General features: G+C 41.3%; 2 protein-coding genes across 2 annotated transcripts; one reads left to right on the top strand and one right to left on the bottom strand.

Annotated features, from left to right (window-relative positions):
* Positions 1-256: 256 nt before the first annotated feature.
* Positions 257-7,430, bottom strand: tmem144b (transmembrane protein 144b). Its single transcript, XM_073487295.1, has 12 exons — positions 7,245-7,430; positions 6,949-7,116; positions 6,669-6,791; positions 5,468-5,567; positions 5,223-5,303; positions 4,986-5,064; positions 4,679-4,758; positions 3,372-3,490; positions 2,875-2,994; positions 1,884-1,981; positions 1,207-1,260; positions 257-1,024 (listed from the first exon to the last, which is right to left on the bottom strand). Exons 1-12 carry the CDS (start codon positions 7,333-7,335, stop codon positions 941-943), a joined length of 1,197 nt encoding a protein of 398 aa, XP_073343396.1. The 5' UTR covers positions 7,336-7,430; the 3' UTR covers positions 257-940.
* A 1,633-nt stretch (positions 7,431-9,063) lies between these two features.
* gask1b (golgi associated kinase 1B) lies at positions 9,064-18,027 on the top strand. Its single transcript, XM_073487146.1, has 4 exons — positions 9,064-9,946; positions 11,360-11,577; positions 13,467-13,693; positions 16,687-18,027. Exons 1-4 carry the CDS (start codon positions 9,064-9,066, stop codon positions 16,892-16,894), a joined length of 1,536 nt encoding a protein of 511 aa, XP_073343247.1. The 3' UTR covers positions 16,895-18,027.
* Positions 18,028-18,643: the final 616 nt, after the last annotated feature.

The raw sequence follows: 18,643 nt of genomic DNA, 5'->3' as shown, positions 1-18,643 counted from the left end.
CACTGTGACCTGTCTGCTGAAGCATAAATGCCAGAAAAAAAAAAAAAAAAAAAAAAAAAATCTCGTCTATAAAAAGGGCACTTTCTCACATGGTGCTGCAAAACCTTTCATACACCTTACTAAAAAAATACAATGACTGAATTTGTCTTCTCAGTGACCTTTCTTATCCAAAGTGCTCATTATGAAGGACATTTTTAGAGATGTTCGAATTTTCTCAACCTCCTACATGATCTATCTATATTCAGAAAGGAAACTCTTGTGAACTTTTTTCTCCTTTATTTTTTCCCCACATGCACCATCCAACTCAACCAGAGCACATTGCTTTCATGCCACAACACAAAGTGAGGAAGAAGACAGGCATGTGGACAAGAACTGTGAGAAAATAACCAGTGTTTACAAAAATATGAAAGAAAACACACAGTTATGTGTCAGTATGATTGATGTTTTGAAAGGGAGATGTGATATTAAGAATAAAAAGTCAAACATTTTTGACACACTGTCCAAAAGCAAAACGGTGACAAACAACCACCCTGTCGTAAACAGACGGATGTGTGCAGCATTTTAGTGACAGTCCTTCTGATTAGCTTGTGTGTGATGTGTTAAACGTGTGCGTTATATTAGCAGCAACTGAACAAAGCACAGGTGACAAATTATAATTTTTTTAAACAATACATTTTTTTTATAAATACATTTTCAACAGCAAACTTCCCCTTTGAAGCAAGCAGAAAGCAGGAGGGTCGTTCTGTAGGACACTGCCACCAAATGTCAGCTCAGAATAAACCTGCTGTTTCAAAATGACTTTTTAACTAACAATCAGGATTTATTTTAACGAGGTTCAAAGAGCTTTTTAAAACCTGGGACATTTTTCTAGGTCATATGGAGAACTGGAGAAAATGTGTGTGCATGAAATATGACCATCAGCAGATGTTTTTCTGTGTTACTACAGCTTTGAGATGGCGGTCAGCAAGGAGCCGGTCAGCACGACACAGGATGCCAAGAAGAGGACGAAGCAGTTGGATAACCCCTGAGGGGAAACAAATTGTCTAATATCAGCAGTGGAATTTAACCGTTAAAAAACATTTTAATTCAAAATGAAGGTCTGAACCTTCATATGGAAGTCACATTCTCCCAGGTAAACGGTTCCTAGGTGTGTACTGCATGTAATAGAGTCGTATCTGGATTATTGATCAGTGCTGTGATCTTTACCTTGACCTCTTTGAACAGCAAGGACCCCAACAGTGCTGCAACCAGTCCGTATCCCTACAGAGAGGAAACACACCAACAGTTCAGTTCATTACCTTTAAATCTGTTGTCACTTTGTGGAATCTTGTACGTCTTTTAAAAAGGAGACGTTTTAATAATCACACACATCCTCGAGGCAGTCGGTGACTTACAGTCTGAACAAAACTATGTTCTGACAAGTTTTTACGATGAAGGATTAATGTTAACGTAATAGTATGAGATGCAGGAAGGCAATCATTTTGCCCGAGAACAGCAGGTTCATCCATCACCAAGTCTGGGGCAAGAACATCTCAACCACGACTGGCTAAACTGACATTACATTTCCCCTCGACCAGCATTTTTCCAGTGAAAACTAATATTGCAAACTAATGGCTTTATTTCTTTGGGTTTTTGCTACACCATCAGACCAAAAATACAATGTTCAAAAGCTTTTCGGTAGCATCACGCCGTTCAATAAAATGGAATAAAACAGATTAAATCATGCATGGCTAGATTCAAAAACCGGATTGTTTCTAATCTGATGACACAGAGACGCAGAGACATTTAAAAGAACTGAAATCTGTGAAAAACACAACATTTGATTTGTGGTGGTAACAGCCACCCTTTCCCAGCCTGCTCAGCTGTCAACATGATGTACTCACTGCACTGACAAGAGGAAAGGAAATGACTGGGCTCAGGTAGTTACTGGCCAGGCACCAGCAGTACGTGGCCAGCGACCACATCGTTCCTGACAGCAGACCTGAAGAACAAGAGACGTGAGTTAAGTCAAACAGACGGCAGGAAAACAATTCATGAGGTGCGTTCAAGTAGACAAACAAATGGGAAGAGATGCCAGGAAGTAATGTAGGCATCTATTAATGTGTATACACACAATTAAACAGCTTCAGGAGTTGGTAACTCGGGTCATAACTTGAAGATACAAGCACAGAGTTTCTCATTTTAATCTTCTGAGTAACTACAAAAGTGTGGACACTGTGGTCAAAGCCCCCTGTGGTGCCGTCCAATTATGGTCCACTCTGTCGCCCACCCACCAAGCTGTAGACCCAACGAACAGATCAACGCTCACTCGCTCACACTGCATGCCAGGCTTTGAGCCAGAGTGGACATGTTCGCTCTCAGCATCTCTTCCTGAATCAACACATCCAAACATCCTCTGAGTGAATGCGTTTGCACATGCACAAGCTCGTCAAAGGAAGCTGCTGCATTTCCGCCGATTCTTCCCGTCTTCTGGATCTGGAACTATTATTAGACACACTGGTGGCTCCTTATGCATGACAGCGCGGTGGTTTAATAACTCAGCGGGTGGAAAATGGTGTCATACTGTAGCCGGGACCCCTGGTTTTTGACTCCCCGTCTGAGCTCAACATGCTGAAAAGACCTGATGCCAATTTTGAGGCAGCAGCTTGTGTGTGCAGATATAAATCACTCTACTGGACAGATGCCAAAACACTGAATCATTAACACACCAAAATATACAGCCGGGCCTACGTTTTAAAATACTGAAATTACCCTTTTGCTTTCAAAAACTGTACAGTAAAATAACTACAAAATTCACACGGAGGCATCTTGAACTGGATACCATTGAAAATTTCAGCTAACTTCAAAACAACCGTCCTCTAAACTGTGTGTTACCTGGTAGGATGGCTCTGGAGTAGACCCTGGGCCTGTTCTTCTTGGCAGCACAGTAGATGGCAAAGTAAACTGTGCTTGCAACAAAAATGCCCGAGCACTGTGCAAATAAATAGTCCAGGTCTGTGAAGAGGTTGAAACAAGTTTTACATCATTTGTGTTTACCCCTGTAGGTGTGCAATAAAAAAGGTAAAGTAAATTGCCTTCCTCTTGACTTTAAGAGTTCAGTTGATAAAGTCAATACTAAAAGGTGGCGCTAAAGTGATATACAAGAGCAGCAAGACATTTTATTCTCAAACAAATCCTGAAGCTATCTCACCGACAGTGACTTCAGAGAGTCTCACAGGGAGCTGGATATTAAACCTGCTGCTCTGGAGGCTCCACAGTGAGCTGAACCTCAGAGGATGTTTCATGTTTATTCCACTGTGAACCTTTTAAGCTATTATCTACATATCATACTTACGACAAAGTGAAGGCAGTTATTAAACATGAAACCATACCGTAGAGACTGGCTCCGTGGTACATGCTCTCATGGTTCGATGAATGGCTCTTGATGTAGAAGATGGGCACAAAGGAGGAGCCGTACAGCAGACCACACACAACAGCCAGCAGGCAGCCGCTGAAGACATGAGGAGACAGAAAGTGAATGACGGATGAGTTTTATATCTCCGCTGACATACTGATGAATCTGAAAAACTAATTTAAGTGTTGGATAAAAGGCTGATTAAAATGGATTCTCAGAATTGACTGTGCAGTACGTTGGTTTATGTGCACCTATTCAACAACACTTCCATTTATTTCAGCAACAATTTTAAGTAAAATAATGGAGGCTGGGCTTTATTCACACTACTGACGCTATAATCACTTTATCACAATGTTTACAGCATTATTTTTTCTTTTCATTTGAGGAATATTTCTGCGACTTCAGTTCATTGAGTGTTTAAACTGGTGTATGATTAAAGAGAAGGCTTTGTGTGTGTGTCCTCAAAAACAACAAACGCATGCCAGGACACAAATAGCGTTAAATTTAACCCAATCGCCAGAATAAATGTTAGCCAAGTACGTTTCTTTATGTTCACACTTTGTGTTTGTTTAGGTTGAAGTTTCTGTTTCTCTCTCACCACAATGCTGTGCTTATGCTCTGGTTCTTTCTGTGCCACGGTTTGGCTTAAAATACCTGTTACAGTCGCCACGATCAAGGACGAAGATGGTCCAACTTCTCTGGAAAAATAGCCGGTTTTGGCGCCACAAAAATGGCTGGAAATGTCCGCAGGTATCCTTCAAAAACACCAGCTTGTGACCCGACAGAAACAGATGAAAATATCTCCAGGTGTCTTTAAAAATATCCAGTGGTGTGACTTGAACTGTGGCCGGCCGTTCGGCAGCCTTGCTGGCTGTGATAACACCACCTACTTCCCCAACCAACCTCAGCAAATAGGCATTAAATGTGAACATGATGTGCCATGTTTGCTACACAGGTCAACCTTGGATGCATCTGTAATTTGCAGAAATGTAGCTGCTAGCATTATATCCTGGAGACTGTAATTTGCAGAAATGTAGCTGCTAGCATTATATCCTGGAGACTGGGCTGGTTAAATTTATGAACCACTCTGGCCGGCAGCTGTAGATAAAGGAACTGAGGCCTCGGGCTTCATTTAAAACATTTAAGTTTGCCTTTGTTCAGTCCTTGAGGAACATTTGTATTGATAATTCTATCAAAATCAATTTTTCATAAACCTTCCCTTCTTTTAGCTTGCATGTACAAAATCTGTGCACAGCTCACTGACTGCTAATGAGTTGAGCTCACGTGAAACGCCTGGTCTTTGGTCCGATGACATCTATCCACAGCTCTGAGGAAGCTGGTCCGTAGCTGCCTGAATTCATTCTCTGCAGAAAGGAACAGCATCCTAATGTGGACTCACGTCATCTTTCACAACATTGACATCATGAGAAAACAAAGTGCCAGACAAAGTCAGCACGGTGGCAGGAAATCGATGTTCCTTCATATTTTCCTTGAGACTATTGGTAAATCTTAATTTGCTCCGAGTGTGACCTCAGGAATGACTTCTAGAAAAAGAGGTGGGAAAAATAAACCATCCGATCAATGCACTCACCCGGTCGATAAGTAATGGTATCGATTCGCAGTCAGGATGCAGATCCACATTTGTTCTCACAAAGAAAAAGATCAGGCCACTGGAACAAAAGACAAAAGACAAAAGGTCACGTCTGTCAGCTAACACAAGCTCATAATGACAGCAGTACACGTCTTTGATCGTGTCTTTTGTTCTTACAGCAGCTATTAAACTACTCAAGTGTCAAGAAGAGACTTAACTTCCAAATCTACAGCTTACCTGAGCAGACACAAAGCAGCTCCACAATAATTTAATATCGGCCGGGGAACCTCCTCAGCAGTGATCCCAAACCAGCCGAATCTGTGGAAAACAGCCACATTCACTTTCTACTGAACATATTACCAAATTTAAAAACCAGACACCCAGAAGTTACAGTTAACTTCATCTGTAAAACTCCCAAAACAAAAGGAAATTTAGGCCCATTTTCTATTTTGTGTGGAGGAACGTACGGGACTCCGGCTCACCTTGAACTGGCCCAGCCGATCAACAAACTGGAGGCGGCCCAGATTAAACTACCAAGTCCGAGGCCGATCGCTTTCACAATGGTAACAACTGTTATATTTCCTGTGGATGAAATGAGAGGAAAAGTTAGCAACGTGCATGTTAGTGTGAATCTCATGCGTTTCTGCCTTCCTGGTGAAGCTCGGGACAAATGACTGTCTATACTCTTCAACAACAGAGTCAGCAGTGACAGTATGCATTTTTTTCTGATAAAGTGCTAGTGTGCTCAAAATGTCTACAATATTATAGGTTTTGATACATGTGGAAGCAATAGACTCTGGAAGAATCAGTTTTGCATATAATTTGATTGGGTTTTCCCTGAAGTCAACCCGAAATCCAAAGATTTATGCAAATATCTTGAGAAAATTTGACGACAGCAATGTCCCAGTTTCATACTGTGCTGATTAAAACCATGTTTCAAACTGGAGAAAAGTGACAAAGTTAGATCCTTAAAGTCTCCCTCTGCTCAAAAATATGTTTTTCTTCTTGTTCCCTCTGTTGAACGTTTGAGTTTCACTGTGTAGGATGATCTATGTGCAGAGTTTGACACGATGAGGCGGCCCACGAGGATGATTTGTGACAGCCTGGAAGCCAATCCTGCTCCAATGTTCAGTAAACACCAGTGTGATGTGGAAACTCGAAGCTTATAGTTCACACACAGTGAGAACAGACGTTACAGTGAAGCAGGTGAACTCTAAGATGAAGTCAAACTTTTGACTTCATATTAAAATAAATGACACATTTGTATTATCATAGATTCAGGATTTTTAAATGAGGGACAGGAAGTAGATGTTGAAAAGGACTTCAGCCAGGCAACAGAACGTGTTTGTGAGAAAAACTAAACTTGCCTCTCGCTTTGCTAAAACATTTATGTTCCCTTTGTGTGTTGCTTTCGTTCTGCACCTCGACCCATGTGGGACTGGAGGTGAGACACTATCCACTTTCTTTGTACTGGCCCACAATACCAGAACAAAAGGAGCCACCCAATGTGGCAGTGATGGCTCAGATCAGAACTTGTTCTTGATATTTTAACTTGTCACCACTGTTCCCAAGTCAGCTAAAGAGATCAGGCACAAACAAAAAAGTGTCTTGATTTGAGGCCAAGTAGTGCTCTGTGGACAGTACCAACATCACCATGCCACATGAAGAATGATGAGACAGTACCTGTGGCCCAGATGACACCTCCGAGCATGACAAAAGGGTAGAATTTGGGCGACTGAAGCATCACATTTCCGATCATAGATGTGACCCATATGGCTGCACAGGACACCCACTGAAAAAACATCCCTGTGAACACAACACAGACACGTCCTCATACAACACAGACACGTCCTCATACAACACAGACACGTCCTCATACAACACAGACACGTCCTCATACAGGCCATCACACTCAACACCACCTGTGGATCTTTAAATATTTAATAAAGGGCTGTTTGCTCACCATCTCCTGTCTCGACTCTCTTAATGGGAACGAAGTTGCTTCCATACAGCAGCGCAGCAGCAACATTTGCAGCAACTCCATAGACGAAATGAGTCATATTGGTTGAGTTAAAGTCCAAATTCAATGTTTCCAGTTTGCCAGTTGCAAACTTTTCACCACTTTGTGCACCTGGAAGATTTTATTTTATTTTTTTTCTTTAAGCAAAACAGACATCCAATAAGTTTGATTTCACACAACAGAGCAGCCTGAGGCTTTCATCCATTCATCATCAGAGTGAATCAATTATCATTTCCTACCTTGTTCGGCTGCATGTTTACTGCTCTGACAGCTCGTCATCAATAATGCGGCTACAAATAAAAGCAAAGGAGGGTATTTTGCCTCGAGCATGTTAAAAGTAAATTTTTTCTGGTGATACAGCCGCTACACAGAGTTAAAAACAACTAATGCCCGGAGGCCGCGCGCGTCACAGGTGCTGCCAATTATCCGATCAATCACTTGTGACGCGTGACGGCTGCAGCTGGTCCGTACACATGACGACAATGCCAAATATTCTGTGGACTATTTCTCAAGTTTTCTTTCTCTGCATGTACACGAGAACGTTTGGTTTGATGGAGCCAACTTTATAAAGAAAATACATAAATAAAAAATAAAGATGGATGTTCACATAAATATGTTTTATGTATTGAAGTCAAGATAATATGAGAAATAACATTCTGTATATTTATTTCTATATTCATAAGAATAGACAGAATCGCAGCCAACTTTCCTGCACTTTATTATTGAACTAAAACAATATAGCACCTCCACATGTAATGTTAAAAAGAAGAAAGCTATTTAGACATTTAAGTTATAAAAAATAATATGTTTATAACATGAAAACATGAACTGTGGCATCGTGAATGTCCTTGTGATCATCTTTTTGTTTCTGTGTTGTTAGATGTAATTCTGTAATTGAACTTGTGTACAATAAAGTTTTGGAAAGAAAAAGAAATGGCAAAAATGCTAAAACAAAACACTTTATTCCATCATGTCTGTTTTGTTGTGATTATTTGATATTATGGGATGTTTTTCATGTCTTGAAATGCTTTAGATAAAATACAAGTTGCAGTTTTACTCCCACACGTGCAGCCTTCAGGTAAAATGTTAAATGAGCTGAATAACTGTAAGATTAAGACAATAAATAAATGAATAAATAAATAAATGAACAGCTCATGTGTGTCTTCCAGCACAACAGTTCTATATTTAAACCTGCTGTTACTCATCAGGATGTGTATATGAGCTGCAGCCCTGCGTCTTCCTGCTCTTCACCGTTTCCCTTCACACATTTCTGTTGTGCTCTTCGACCTGAAGAGGCAACACGCAGCCAATTAAGGGTTGAGGCAATGAGCCAGCAGATGTCGCCTAAAACGCGTGGATGAATAATGGATCAAATATCCTTTGAGCTTCAGTTTAAAACGTGTAACTCCTCACCGTCACCTCTAACCTTTGTATTTAGGTCCAATCAAATATCATCCGCTTGAAGTCCACGAGGTCCTCATAGAGATTAATGTGCCATAAAACAATTCTTATGATATTTATTTTTAGCAGTAAATATCGTTAATATTTCGATTCCTATGGGTTTATATTGGGCTGAAGGATTTGCATGGAAGGTTATTAAAAATACAGTAGGACAACTTTAAACGCTACTTCGTTAACTGAAGCGCAACATTTTAAAAACGTGACTTGTAAACGGAAATGCCATGCTTTATCCGGGGGTGTTCTTAAGTCTCAGCAGACTGCGCAGCTGATGGGCTGAACCCACATCCATAAAGTGCTTACTGTGTTGTTTTATTATTATTTGTTATTATTTGTTATTTTATCATATAGGATCGTAGCTCAGAACCCCCCCCCCCCCCCCCCCCCCCCCCACACACACACACACACACAGTCCCCTCGTGCTTGAGGGTGGTTTCCCAGTCAGTGCGTCCATCCCCTCCACGCAGTTGCCTCCGTGCACTTTGTGACCACAAATCCTCCCTTTCCAAAATGAGTTTCGGAAGTTGAGCGCTCCTCCTGGTTTGCGTTTGGCACACACACACAAAAAGACACTCAACCATGTTAATGCCATAAGTTCTAATGGGGAAGTCTCGCTCTCACTGGCTCTGCTTCCCTTTTCTAAAACTAACCGGCAGCTTTCGGAGGTTCCCTCTTTCCAAAAGGAGTTTGATAATTGCGAGCGTGTGTGTTGTCTATTTGTTTTTTGTGGTTTCACAAGTTGGATACACGCAGCAGCACCGGGACAGGAGGACCGATAAAGACAAGTACCGACACGCCCGTGGATTGTATAATTTGGATTTTGGTGATGCGCCGCCAGATTCTGCGGATTTACAGACCGGTGCGAGCTTTGTGGTCCCGACACGGTCCAACGTGGTGTACATAACGCTGAAGTCAAAGCGCCAGAAACCTGCAAACATCAGAGGGACAATCAGACCAAAACTGAGGAGGAAAGTGAGAAGGAGTAAATCGGCTAATTCAGCTTTTACGCAGAACAAACTTGGCACTTTGGAGCGGGACGCAGGCCAGCGCAACTTTGCACGCAAGACTTCCTGGGGAGAAACCGGGGATGTTGATTATAAATCTTTGGATATAATCCCTAAATCTCACACAGATGCACAAACAGACTCTCACATTAGTTCTATCCGCATCTACAGCCAGAGGGCACCGCCATGGCTCAGCCCGCAGGACGTGAAGGCCATGCGCTTTCTTGCGGATGCCAAAGTTTTGCGCATCAAAGAAGTTTCTCATGGAGACTCTCCGTCGCTTCTGATATTTGAGGGCGAGGCAGGCGGTTCAGTGACCAACCAAAAGCACTCAAAACTGAGCAATGTATGCGGAGGGCAGTGTGGGGTCATCAGCAGCCCCGTGGACACCACTGAGGTCTTCGCTTTTCATCTGGACCGGGTGCTGGGGCTCAACAGGACGTTACCAGCTGTCAGCAGAAAGTTCAGCTTCTTACACGGTATGTCACACACGAGGAGAAAGCTTATTATTTTCTGGCTGAAGCTGGATAAAATGTACAGTGGACTGCCTTTAATTTAATTCAGTTAATTCATAACTCTGCTGATGAAGATTATCAGTGAGTGTAAAGGCACGACACAGAGAGAGAGGGAGAGAGTGAGCAGGAGGGAGGTGGGGAAGGTTGTCTGAGGAAAATAAATGACATTTTATAACTTGTTGATAACTCGCTTGGTTTCCTCACTTTGAGTGGGACTTCTGTGTGCGCTGGACGCAGTCACTGAATAACCTGGAGTTAGAAAAACAATCCATGAAAGGGTAACTTCACCAATTTTCCTCATCAAAGTGGAGATGGTAGTGTAAAGCCTTTTGTGGCTCCAGAGGAGGCTGAGTGTAATCTGAGGCAGGTTTTGAAAAGCACTCCTTATGAAAAGCTTCAACAGCAGAACCAGAGATATCACCTTCTTCTTCCTTTCAAAAGCTGTGATGTGTCTTAAATGTCATACGGCGGTGTGATGAGATGTACGGGTCAAACTCAGAACTTTGTCTTTGTCAGAACACTGACAAGATGTCAGCACACCCTGTAATGACCTCTTCCAAGGGGGTGTATCTATGAATTTAAGGGCAACTCCACTCATTTAATATTAAAGTGTGTTTGCAGTTGCATTGTGGGTAATGTAGGCACCAGTTTTATGAAAAGGAATAGAATAGATGGAATAAAATAGAATAGGAATAGAAATTTTGATCATTTGTTTTTCAGCTGTCCATAATGAGTCCAACAGTGTTAAGACCAGTGGACTGCTTTTCAAAACTGGTGCCTACATTACCCAAAATGCAACTTAGCCACTTGGTTACATCACTGGAGGCAATTTATTTGACTTCATGCAGCTTCCTCAGGAGTCTAACGGCTCTATACTACTTTTTTTTCCACATATGCAGTCGTACACACACAATGTGTGAAATTGGTGGAGTTACCCTTTAAAGAGCAAACACACAGCAGGTGACAGACAGGTGAGAGCCACTGTCCACCTTCCTCTCTATTTCATCTATTATTAACATCTGCAAAGGACAAGAAACTCTTTGTGTTTCTTCTACTCTGTCTCGGATATCGCAACACCACGTTTTTCTGAAAATGAAGATTTAATGCTGTGAAAATGAAATATTAATCACGTTATATCATCAAATATTCATAAATGTACTGAGAACCATAAGTGGCACATTAGTCCAGTTTTGGGCCTTGGGGTTGTGAAAGGCCTGATTACCAAATGTAGACTGGATGAATGCAAATGAAAGCACCGCTGATGAGCTACGTTGCTCACTAAGCTTTTCCTGGATAAAAATAGGTTAAAAAAAAACTTAACGAGACTCAACAGTTGCTGAAACCTTACCGTATAATCCGTTTATCCTCCCTCTTTAGATGGCCAGCCCTGCCCGGTGGTGTCATGGGATGCATCTCTCTACCCAGAAGGCCTTGCTGCAGGCTTGTCCACCGTGAGGTTAACATGGGGGGAGTACCAGAGCTCCCTGAAACAGAGGTGTTGGCATAAAAACAGCAGCCCGAAGCCTGACTCCGGCTGCTCCACAGTTCATCACTATGAGTGGACTAAACTGGCCCTGTTTGACTTCCTGTTACAGGTAATGAAACAGTTTGAAAGATGAAGAAGGTTTGAGATAGTGACGGACAGATCTGATAAATCCCACATTCCTCTGAAAGTGAAAAAACATGTCTGCAACTTTTCCGTGCTTATGTTTTCTTTTGTGCAGTTAAAACCTCTCAGGCTTTATTGAATTCCAAAAATGCTTCATAGATGAATTTTGCTGACGTTCCAACAGCTGTTATTGCAGGAAAAAATAGATTACATATCCTCAAAGGTATTGTCTTTTGGCTGAATCCATGTCTTGTTTCCTGTGTGGGAAGACTGGATCCCTGACCAAATTTTGGCTTTGAGGACACATCTCCTGAGGACTCTTAAATTCATTTCTTAATTGTGAGATAGCAGCCACAGTAGAGTGAGGAATTGGAAAAAAAAAAAAATAGTTTCGATACTTTTAAAAAAAATCTTTTGTTTGTTCTTTATTTCAGGTTCCTTACACTAAATAAGTCATGATAAATGTGTTCTGTGCTGGTAAAAGACTGATATGAATAAATTACTACATGGATTTGTTTTATACAACAACTATTCAGATCATAGAAAGATCATTTCAACAGCAAGGGCTGAATAGTGAAGCCGGAGTAGAACTCATGCATTTCCTCTAATAGCAAATAGATCCATTCGAAAACCTCAACCACCTCCTAATTAAGACTTTTTCGCTACAAGGCTACCTACAAGTGTTGGGTGATGAACTAGGCTGCAGTATTTGAGGCACTGGGAGTGAAAATGGGCTCTTTTGATGGATGAAAATTGTGTTGGGCACATTATCTTTCTCAGCTTCTGAAGGAGAGCATGCCAGAATAAAAGAAAAACAACCACAAAGAAAAAAAAAGAGTGGGTTAAATTATTATTCTTTTTCCTGAAAGGATGTTCCTTCTCATTTTCCAAACCCCCATTACTCACTTTTCTGTAAGTTCAATAACCTCTGTGTCTGTGTAAAATGTTGAAATATAATCTGAAAGTAACTATGTTGTGAAAAAAAGAGAAATATGTAAATTCCTTACGTCTGTCACCTGGCAGCTAATATGTCAAAACGAGTCCTTTTAGTTACCAAAGCAACATTTTTTAAACCTTACCTTCATCAGCTGAGCCCAGCAAATATCTGAAGTCCATTATGATGGATTCTGGGCTTGGAAGGGTTAAAAGCTGGAGTTTTTTTGTCGCTGGAGGTTGAGGAGAAGGGTTTGTTGAGGGTCGTGTTGGCTTGACTGACAGGCATCCTGGAGGTATTTCAGCTCATTACACTTCATGCCTTGGTGGATGCTCATCGACCCCAGTAGCCCCAACCCCAAGGATCCTGAAAAAGGTGCCTGTCAGTGACACCTAATCCTTCAAAAGTCCAATATGAAACCTGTGATTGACAGATACTATATCACAGGGTTTATTAAGCCTTTGGTTGCAGCATCTCAAACCTCTGCCAATCAAATGGGTTTTCATATACATAGGGATGGATGCTTGGAAGCTATAGTTGGATGTATGGCCAATCCCTGTGGAGGAAGCAGGAGTTATATGAGATAGTGCCTGATAGTGCTGCCTTGTGCAGTCGTGTCACACAGCAGTCTGGTAAATGATGTTGATATCTCATCTAATAAATGCTGGATGTGTTTAGTTTGTTCTTGACCAAACCATTTCAGCTATTTTATCTTGTAGTAAAAGCATTATGTAGTCTTTGAGATGTTGTGAAAGGGAGCCAGTCAGGGTTGCAAAATGAGCTTGTTCAGTGGAAGAAAGACTAAAGAGCTTGCCAGGGTCTTCACACACTTTAAAACCCAGAGTAAATTCTCCATCATTACTGATCTGAAGCTCATAAATACCAGCAACAAGTGTGCTTGTATTCTTAATGCGTCAACTTCAAGTAGTCTTTCTTTTCAGATTAACAACCGGCTGGATCAGAGCTGCTGTGGGTTCAGGCCCAGGCAGGAGGATGTGTGTGTGGAACTGGGCCACCATGCCGATTGTGGGGACCAGAACCACATACAACTGACAAACATCATCCACAGGGGTCACGACCCCAGGCACCTGGTCTTCACCAACAACAAGGGCTTCTTCGACCGCAATGAGGACAACCTGGACTTCAGGCTCCTGGAAGGAATCAAGGAGTAAGTCTGGATCACAACACTGACGAGGCCCAAAAATACATCACTACTGATGACTTCAGTGGTTTTGTTTTTATGTGCGTTATTCCTGATTTATTTGGAGTGCGTATGAGCAAAATAAGAACTTCTGTCAGATGAATCAGCCTTTTCCTTTTTTTCAAAAATGTTCACGGGCTGAACCAACGTTAACAATAAGTCTGGACCACCGCAGGACGATTGATTAACGATCCAATCGTCAGAATAAATGTTATCTAAGTACATTTCTGCAAAAACCACAGATACGTTGAAGCTGTAAGTTTCTTTATGTTCCAACTTAACGTTTGTTTAGGTTCAGTTTTCTACTTGGCTCTTGTCACAGTGCTGTGCTTCTGCTCTGGTTAGAGTTAGGAAAACTTCATGTTTGGCTCGACCTCCTTCGGTCCCCACAAACATGGCTGGAAAGGTCCCTGGATCTCCTTAAAGATATCCAGCGGTGTCACGCTTACAAATGCCACAACACAGCCTCGAACTGCGGTTTCCTGTTTGGCCTGGGTTTGTAACATCCTCCACCTCCTGATGTGAAAGTCAATTAAACATGTACGGTGAATGTTTTGTACAAATGTCCGTACGTAGCCTCCGCCACGTCAAACTTCAACGCATATGTGGTTTTGCAGAACGTTTTATCCTGGCGACGAGGCTGTTATTGATTATTTTTTTCCACAAAAATGATTGGTTGTATTTTGTTGGAACACAAATGATTGGTGGACAGCCTGTCTTGTTGTTTTCAGTCACTGTTTTCCAGAGTTTCAGTTTTTTCGCCCCTGAACAACATGGTTGACAAATTACAGCATTTGAATCTCTGAAAGGAGTGTGTTGAAACTCTGCTCAGAAGTTCTGAATGAAAGGTTTGCACACAATCATCTGCAAAGCACAAAGCACTTATCGCAAACAAGAAACTGTTCAATCTTGTTTTGATCTTTTCAAATGATAGTTTAAATGTTCGAAACCTGCGCAACTTTGGTAAATATTTAGATCTGGCTAAACAAAGAAGATGTGTGTTTTGAACATGAATCTGGGGGGCATGATTATGTGTTCTTTCTGTTTATCCCCCACCGATCTGTGTGGATCTGTAATTCCAACCACACTGCAGAGACATTGCTTTCATTTCATGTATCTTTTGATCAATAAATCAGTGAGTCATACCACACGGGAGACGGAACAGAAACTGTGGTTTGGCAAGGACGCCCGTGTCTCCTCCCCACTCATGGATCCTTGTGATCCTCATCAAAACTGTAGCTTCTACTCTGGCATGCAAATCAGATACAAAGGCAACATGAATCTAAAGTTAGTGGTTGTCAGATGACCTTCGACTGCAAGACCACAACATGTTTTGAATACCTGATCTTTACTCGGTTCTCTGTAGATCTGAGAGGTTTCTTTGACTTCTATCAAAGCTAAAAAAATGGATATTTGACATCTTATTCCAGCCACATCCCAGACTGACATGTGCAACATACAGTGGTGCTTGGAAAGACTGAGCAGCTAGAAAACCTAAACACACAGTCAACAACCACTTAGTAGTCTTTTCACGGCTCTTGACCAGTCATCTTCAAAGCTCATGTCCCCATCTTTCTCTCTTGTGGTTCATCATTCTTGCTATCCAAACATTTCTCTGAGGCAGAGCTCCTACGCAGGCAGTACTTAAATCAACCCAATAGTCAGCGAGGCGAGCCAACAAACAGTATGTCTGAGTCGAGCAGCACTTTGAGTTTTATTCATTCACAACCGTCTACCATCCATACTGTGTAAATGTCACTCACCCCCATTCATACTGAAGTGGAAAAAAGGGACCAACTCCAAACCTGACTGCTGTTTCCAGCTGCTGCACTGCTTCGCATAATAGAGATCTCTTTTTTTTTTCTTTATCTCTGTTGATATTTCATTTGTATGAGTGGAGCTTGTTGGCCTCCCACTTGTGGGCGAGAAAAATGTCAAAAAAGTGGCAGCTTTCAAATTTCAATCATAAACACATCCTCAGGAGCAACGCAGTCTAAAACACAGAAAAGAAATAGTAGTGATGAAGACTTCCGGTTTGTCCACATGAAGCCTTGTTTCAGAGAAACTTTGTATGGTAGTGAACGGAGAGAGACAAATCTTTTTTTGATCTAGTCTGTTGAGCGTGACGATGTAGTTCATTGAGCAGTTTAACACAAAACTAGATGATATTTTACTAAATTACGACAAACTGCGACTTCTTTGACTCTGAAAATTACATTTTAAATTGATAAACATCGTGTGTAGTTCATGGCACAAGTCAAACAGGATGAAACGATTATTTCGATCCAGGTTTAACCTTTATAGATGTGCACCTATCCGTGAGTTTACTGGGAACTAGACCAAGTCAAGAAGTATCATGATGCACAAACAGCATTTTAAGGCTTTAGAAGTGTTAGCTAAGTGGGCTAAGCAATAAAAATGGTTGTAGTAGGCTTTTATTCTCTTGATAACGTAGCTAAGCTCGATCTTCATGAATGAATGATACGCTGTACCAGTCGCTCTGGAGGGTTTAGCGTCCTGTTACCATAGTGAATGACAGTTTTGATTAAATGACAGGGTGCGCAGAAATCGCATGTCATGGGGGCTAGTAATGCGGAAGATATCCAACCCACAGAGGGCAGCAGGGGGATAAAATGTAGTTATTTCAAACTAATCAATTGGCTTTTTATCTTGTTGTTCTTTCACAGCTGTTAGTGTTACTGATTTCTGCACTTTAATCTCTGTGTTACAGTCACCTTCTTAATATTGCTCAGCACGAAACAAACAATCAAAATAAATGTGCAGCACAGACTTATTTGATTCCAGCTGTTTCTTTTTTTGGCAAGTTTGACTTTGCTGATGACAAACTATAAAAACAGGGTGCTGTGAGAATCATTTGGACTATTTCTGCATGAAGCTAAGAGTTCTGCCTCTGAACTCAATTTGATTACATACCTTTTCCTCACTTTCTGTGTTTGCAGGCTTCCAGAGCAGGCCGTGTCAGTGCTGAAGAGCAGGAGGCTGAGGGAGAAGCTCCTCCAGTCTCTGTTCCTGGACCAGACGTACTGGGAGAGCCAGGGCGGCCGACAGGGCATCGACAAGCTGATCGATGTAATTGAGAGGCGAGCCAACGTCCTCCTCACCTACATCAACGCTCACGGGATCAAAGTCATCACGATGAATGTGTGATGAGAGTCACAGCAGTCAGAAGGACACATTACTGAGACACATACAGTAAATTATGGCTTGATCCCTTTGACTTGTCTCAGAATGTCCTTTTAAAAGACACTGGAGCTTTTACCACTTATGTTTTCTAAGTGAGTCTGGATAAAAATGTTGCCTAATGTCTGAAAATATTGTAATTTATGCCAATTCTTTAATGCCAATTTGTATCACAAGAGCAGGAGAGCATGTGTGCTTTCAAGTAAAACTGCCCCAAAACCTCAGGACCATCATTATTCATTGAAGTATTGGAAATAATGGAACATTAATGAGTTTTTTCTTTCTTTGTATTTTTGTAAAAAAAAAAAAAAAGAACAATTATCATAATGCCAATGAAGGACTGATTATAAATTGGACATTATCCTTTCAAAACAGCATATTGTGTTGTTGGTAAATCTGTGATAGCAAGCTGTTTTTAAGTAATTTGAGGTAAAGAAAACTTACTAACTCATCATTTGCATAAGATACCGAGAGAAGCTTTAATTGAACTAATTCTGTCATTTAAAATGAGCCGAGCTTTAGCTTAAAGGAACTACTTTCATTTCCTTCTTTCATGTCTTCATTTGTTTCTTCCCCAGAGGCGAACACACTGCCATCATTATGTACACAATATGCTGCATGTGTATCATTTGCTCCTCCTGACGCCCTCCAGCAAGCCTAATTTGCAAGTGAGTGCAGGAATTGAGCTGTTGTTAAAGCCTCTTAGCGTAGCTAAAAGGCCACAACCCAGATCCACTCGTCTTGATTGAGGTCACACATTATACACTGTAAAAATGCTTTCAGTTTTAATGAGTTATTTAATCTTGTGTACGGTTTTATTTGAATTTTTTTTGCAAAACTCACAAGAAGTCAGAGTCTTCACATTCTCATGTTTTAAGATCCAAGACAACAATGAACATGTTTGGACAGAGCTCGGCACAGTGACTGTACATTATGAACTGAAGGACTTTAAGATGAGAAGTCGGTTGTTATTCTTATTTTTTGCACTCTTACATCCAATTTAACCAAAACACTTTTCAATGTAACCGTTTTCTCTCTATTTATTTATTTTTGTACTTTCATTTGTAATTGCTGAAGATGCTTGAGCATCAGGTGATCAATAAAAGCATTTATTTGTCCAATGTTTGAGCTTTGATAAATTCAAATCACATTTAAGGGTCATTAATGGTTATTTCAGCCCTATATACTATATTTAATTTTGGCTAGCAGCGTGGCTCGATTTCAGGTAATTTGTCAGTCACATAAATGACCTGCAATTTCATTCACATTACCTTTACTATTATTTTCTTGAAGGTTTGGTATTTAAATTGTCAAAACGACCTTCAAACAATCTATAAAACTGCATTAGCAAACACATATTTTCCTCAAGTGTACACAGCATCAGCCACAGCACGGTCAGAAATAGTCTATGGCTCTGAAATCTGAGCCTGAGCTGTGGTGTCTGCTTTTCATGCTGTCGTAAACAGTGTGCTTCGGGCTCTGAGAGTTGGAGTCAACGGGGCTGTGTAGGTATTTTTCTCGTGTCCGTGCCGGGCATTCACGCGGCTGTTGTTTTAACCCCTCTGCACCCGCATTAGTGCGTCAGTGGGGTCCATGCCTCGGTGTGTTTGTGTTAGAAAGACCCCTCCAGTTCCCAGAGTGCTCTGCAGCGGAACTCACTTTCTTTACACACGTGTGTGTTTGCATATTCTCACACAATAACATACACACAGACAA

This window comes from Pagrus major, chromosome 18 (assembly GCF_040436345.1).
Source record: "Pagrus major chromosome 18, Pma_NU_1.0".
NCBI lineage: Eukaryota > Metazoa > Chordata > Actinopteri > Spariformes > Sparidae > Pagrus > Pagrus major.
Note: the sequence above shows the minus strand (reverse complement) of the source record. Positions and strands in the feature narration are given on the sequence as shown.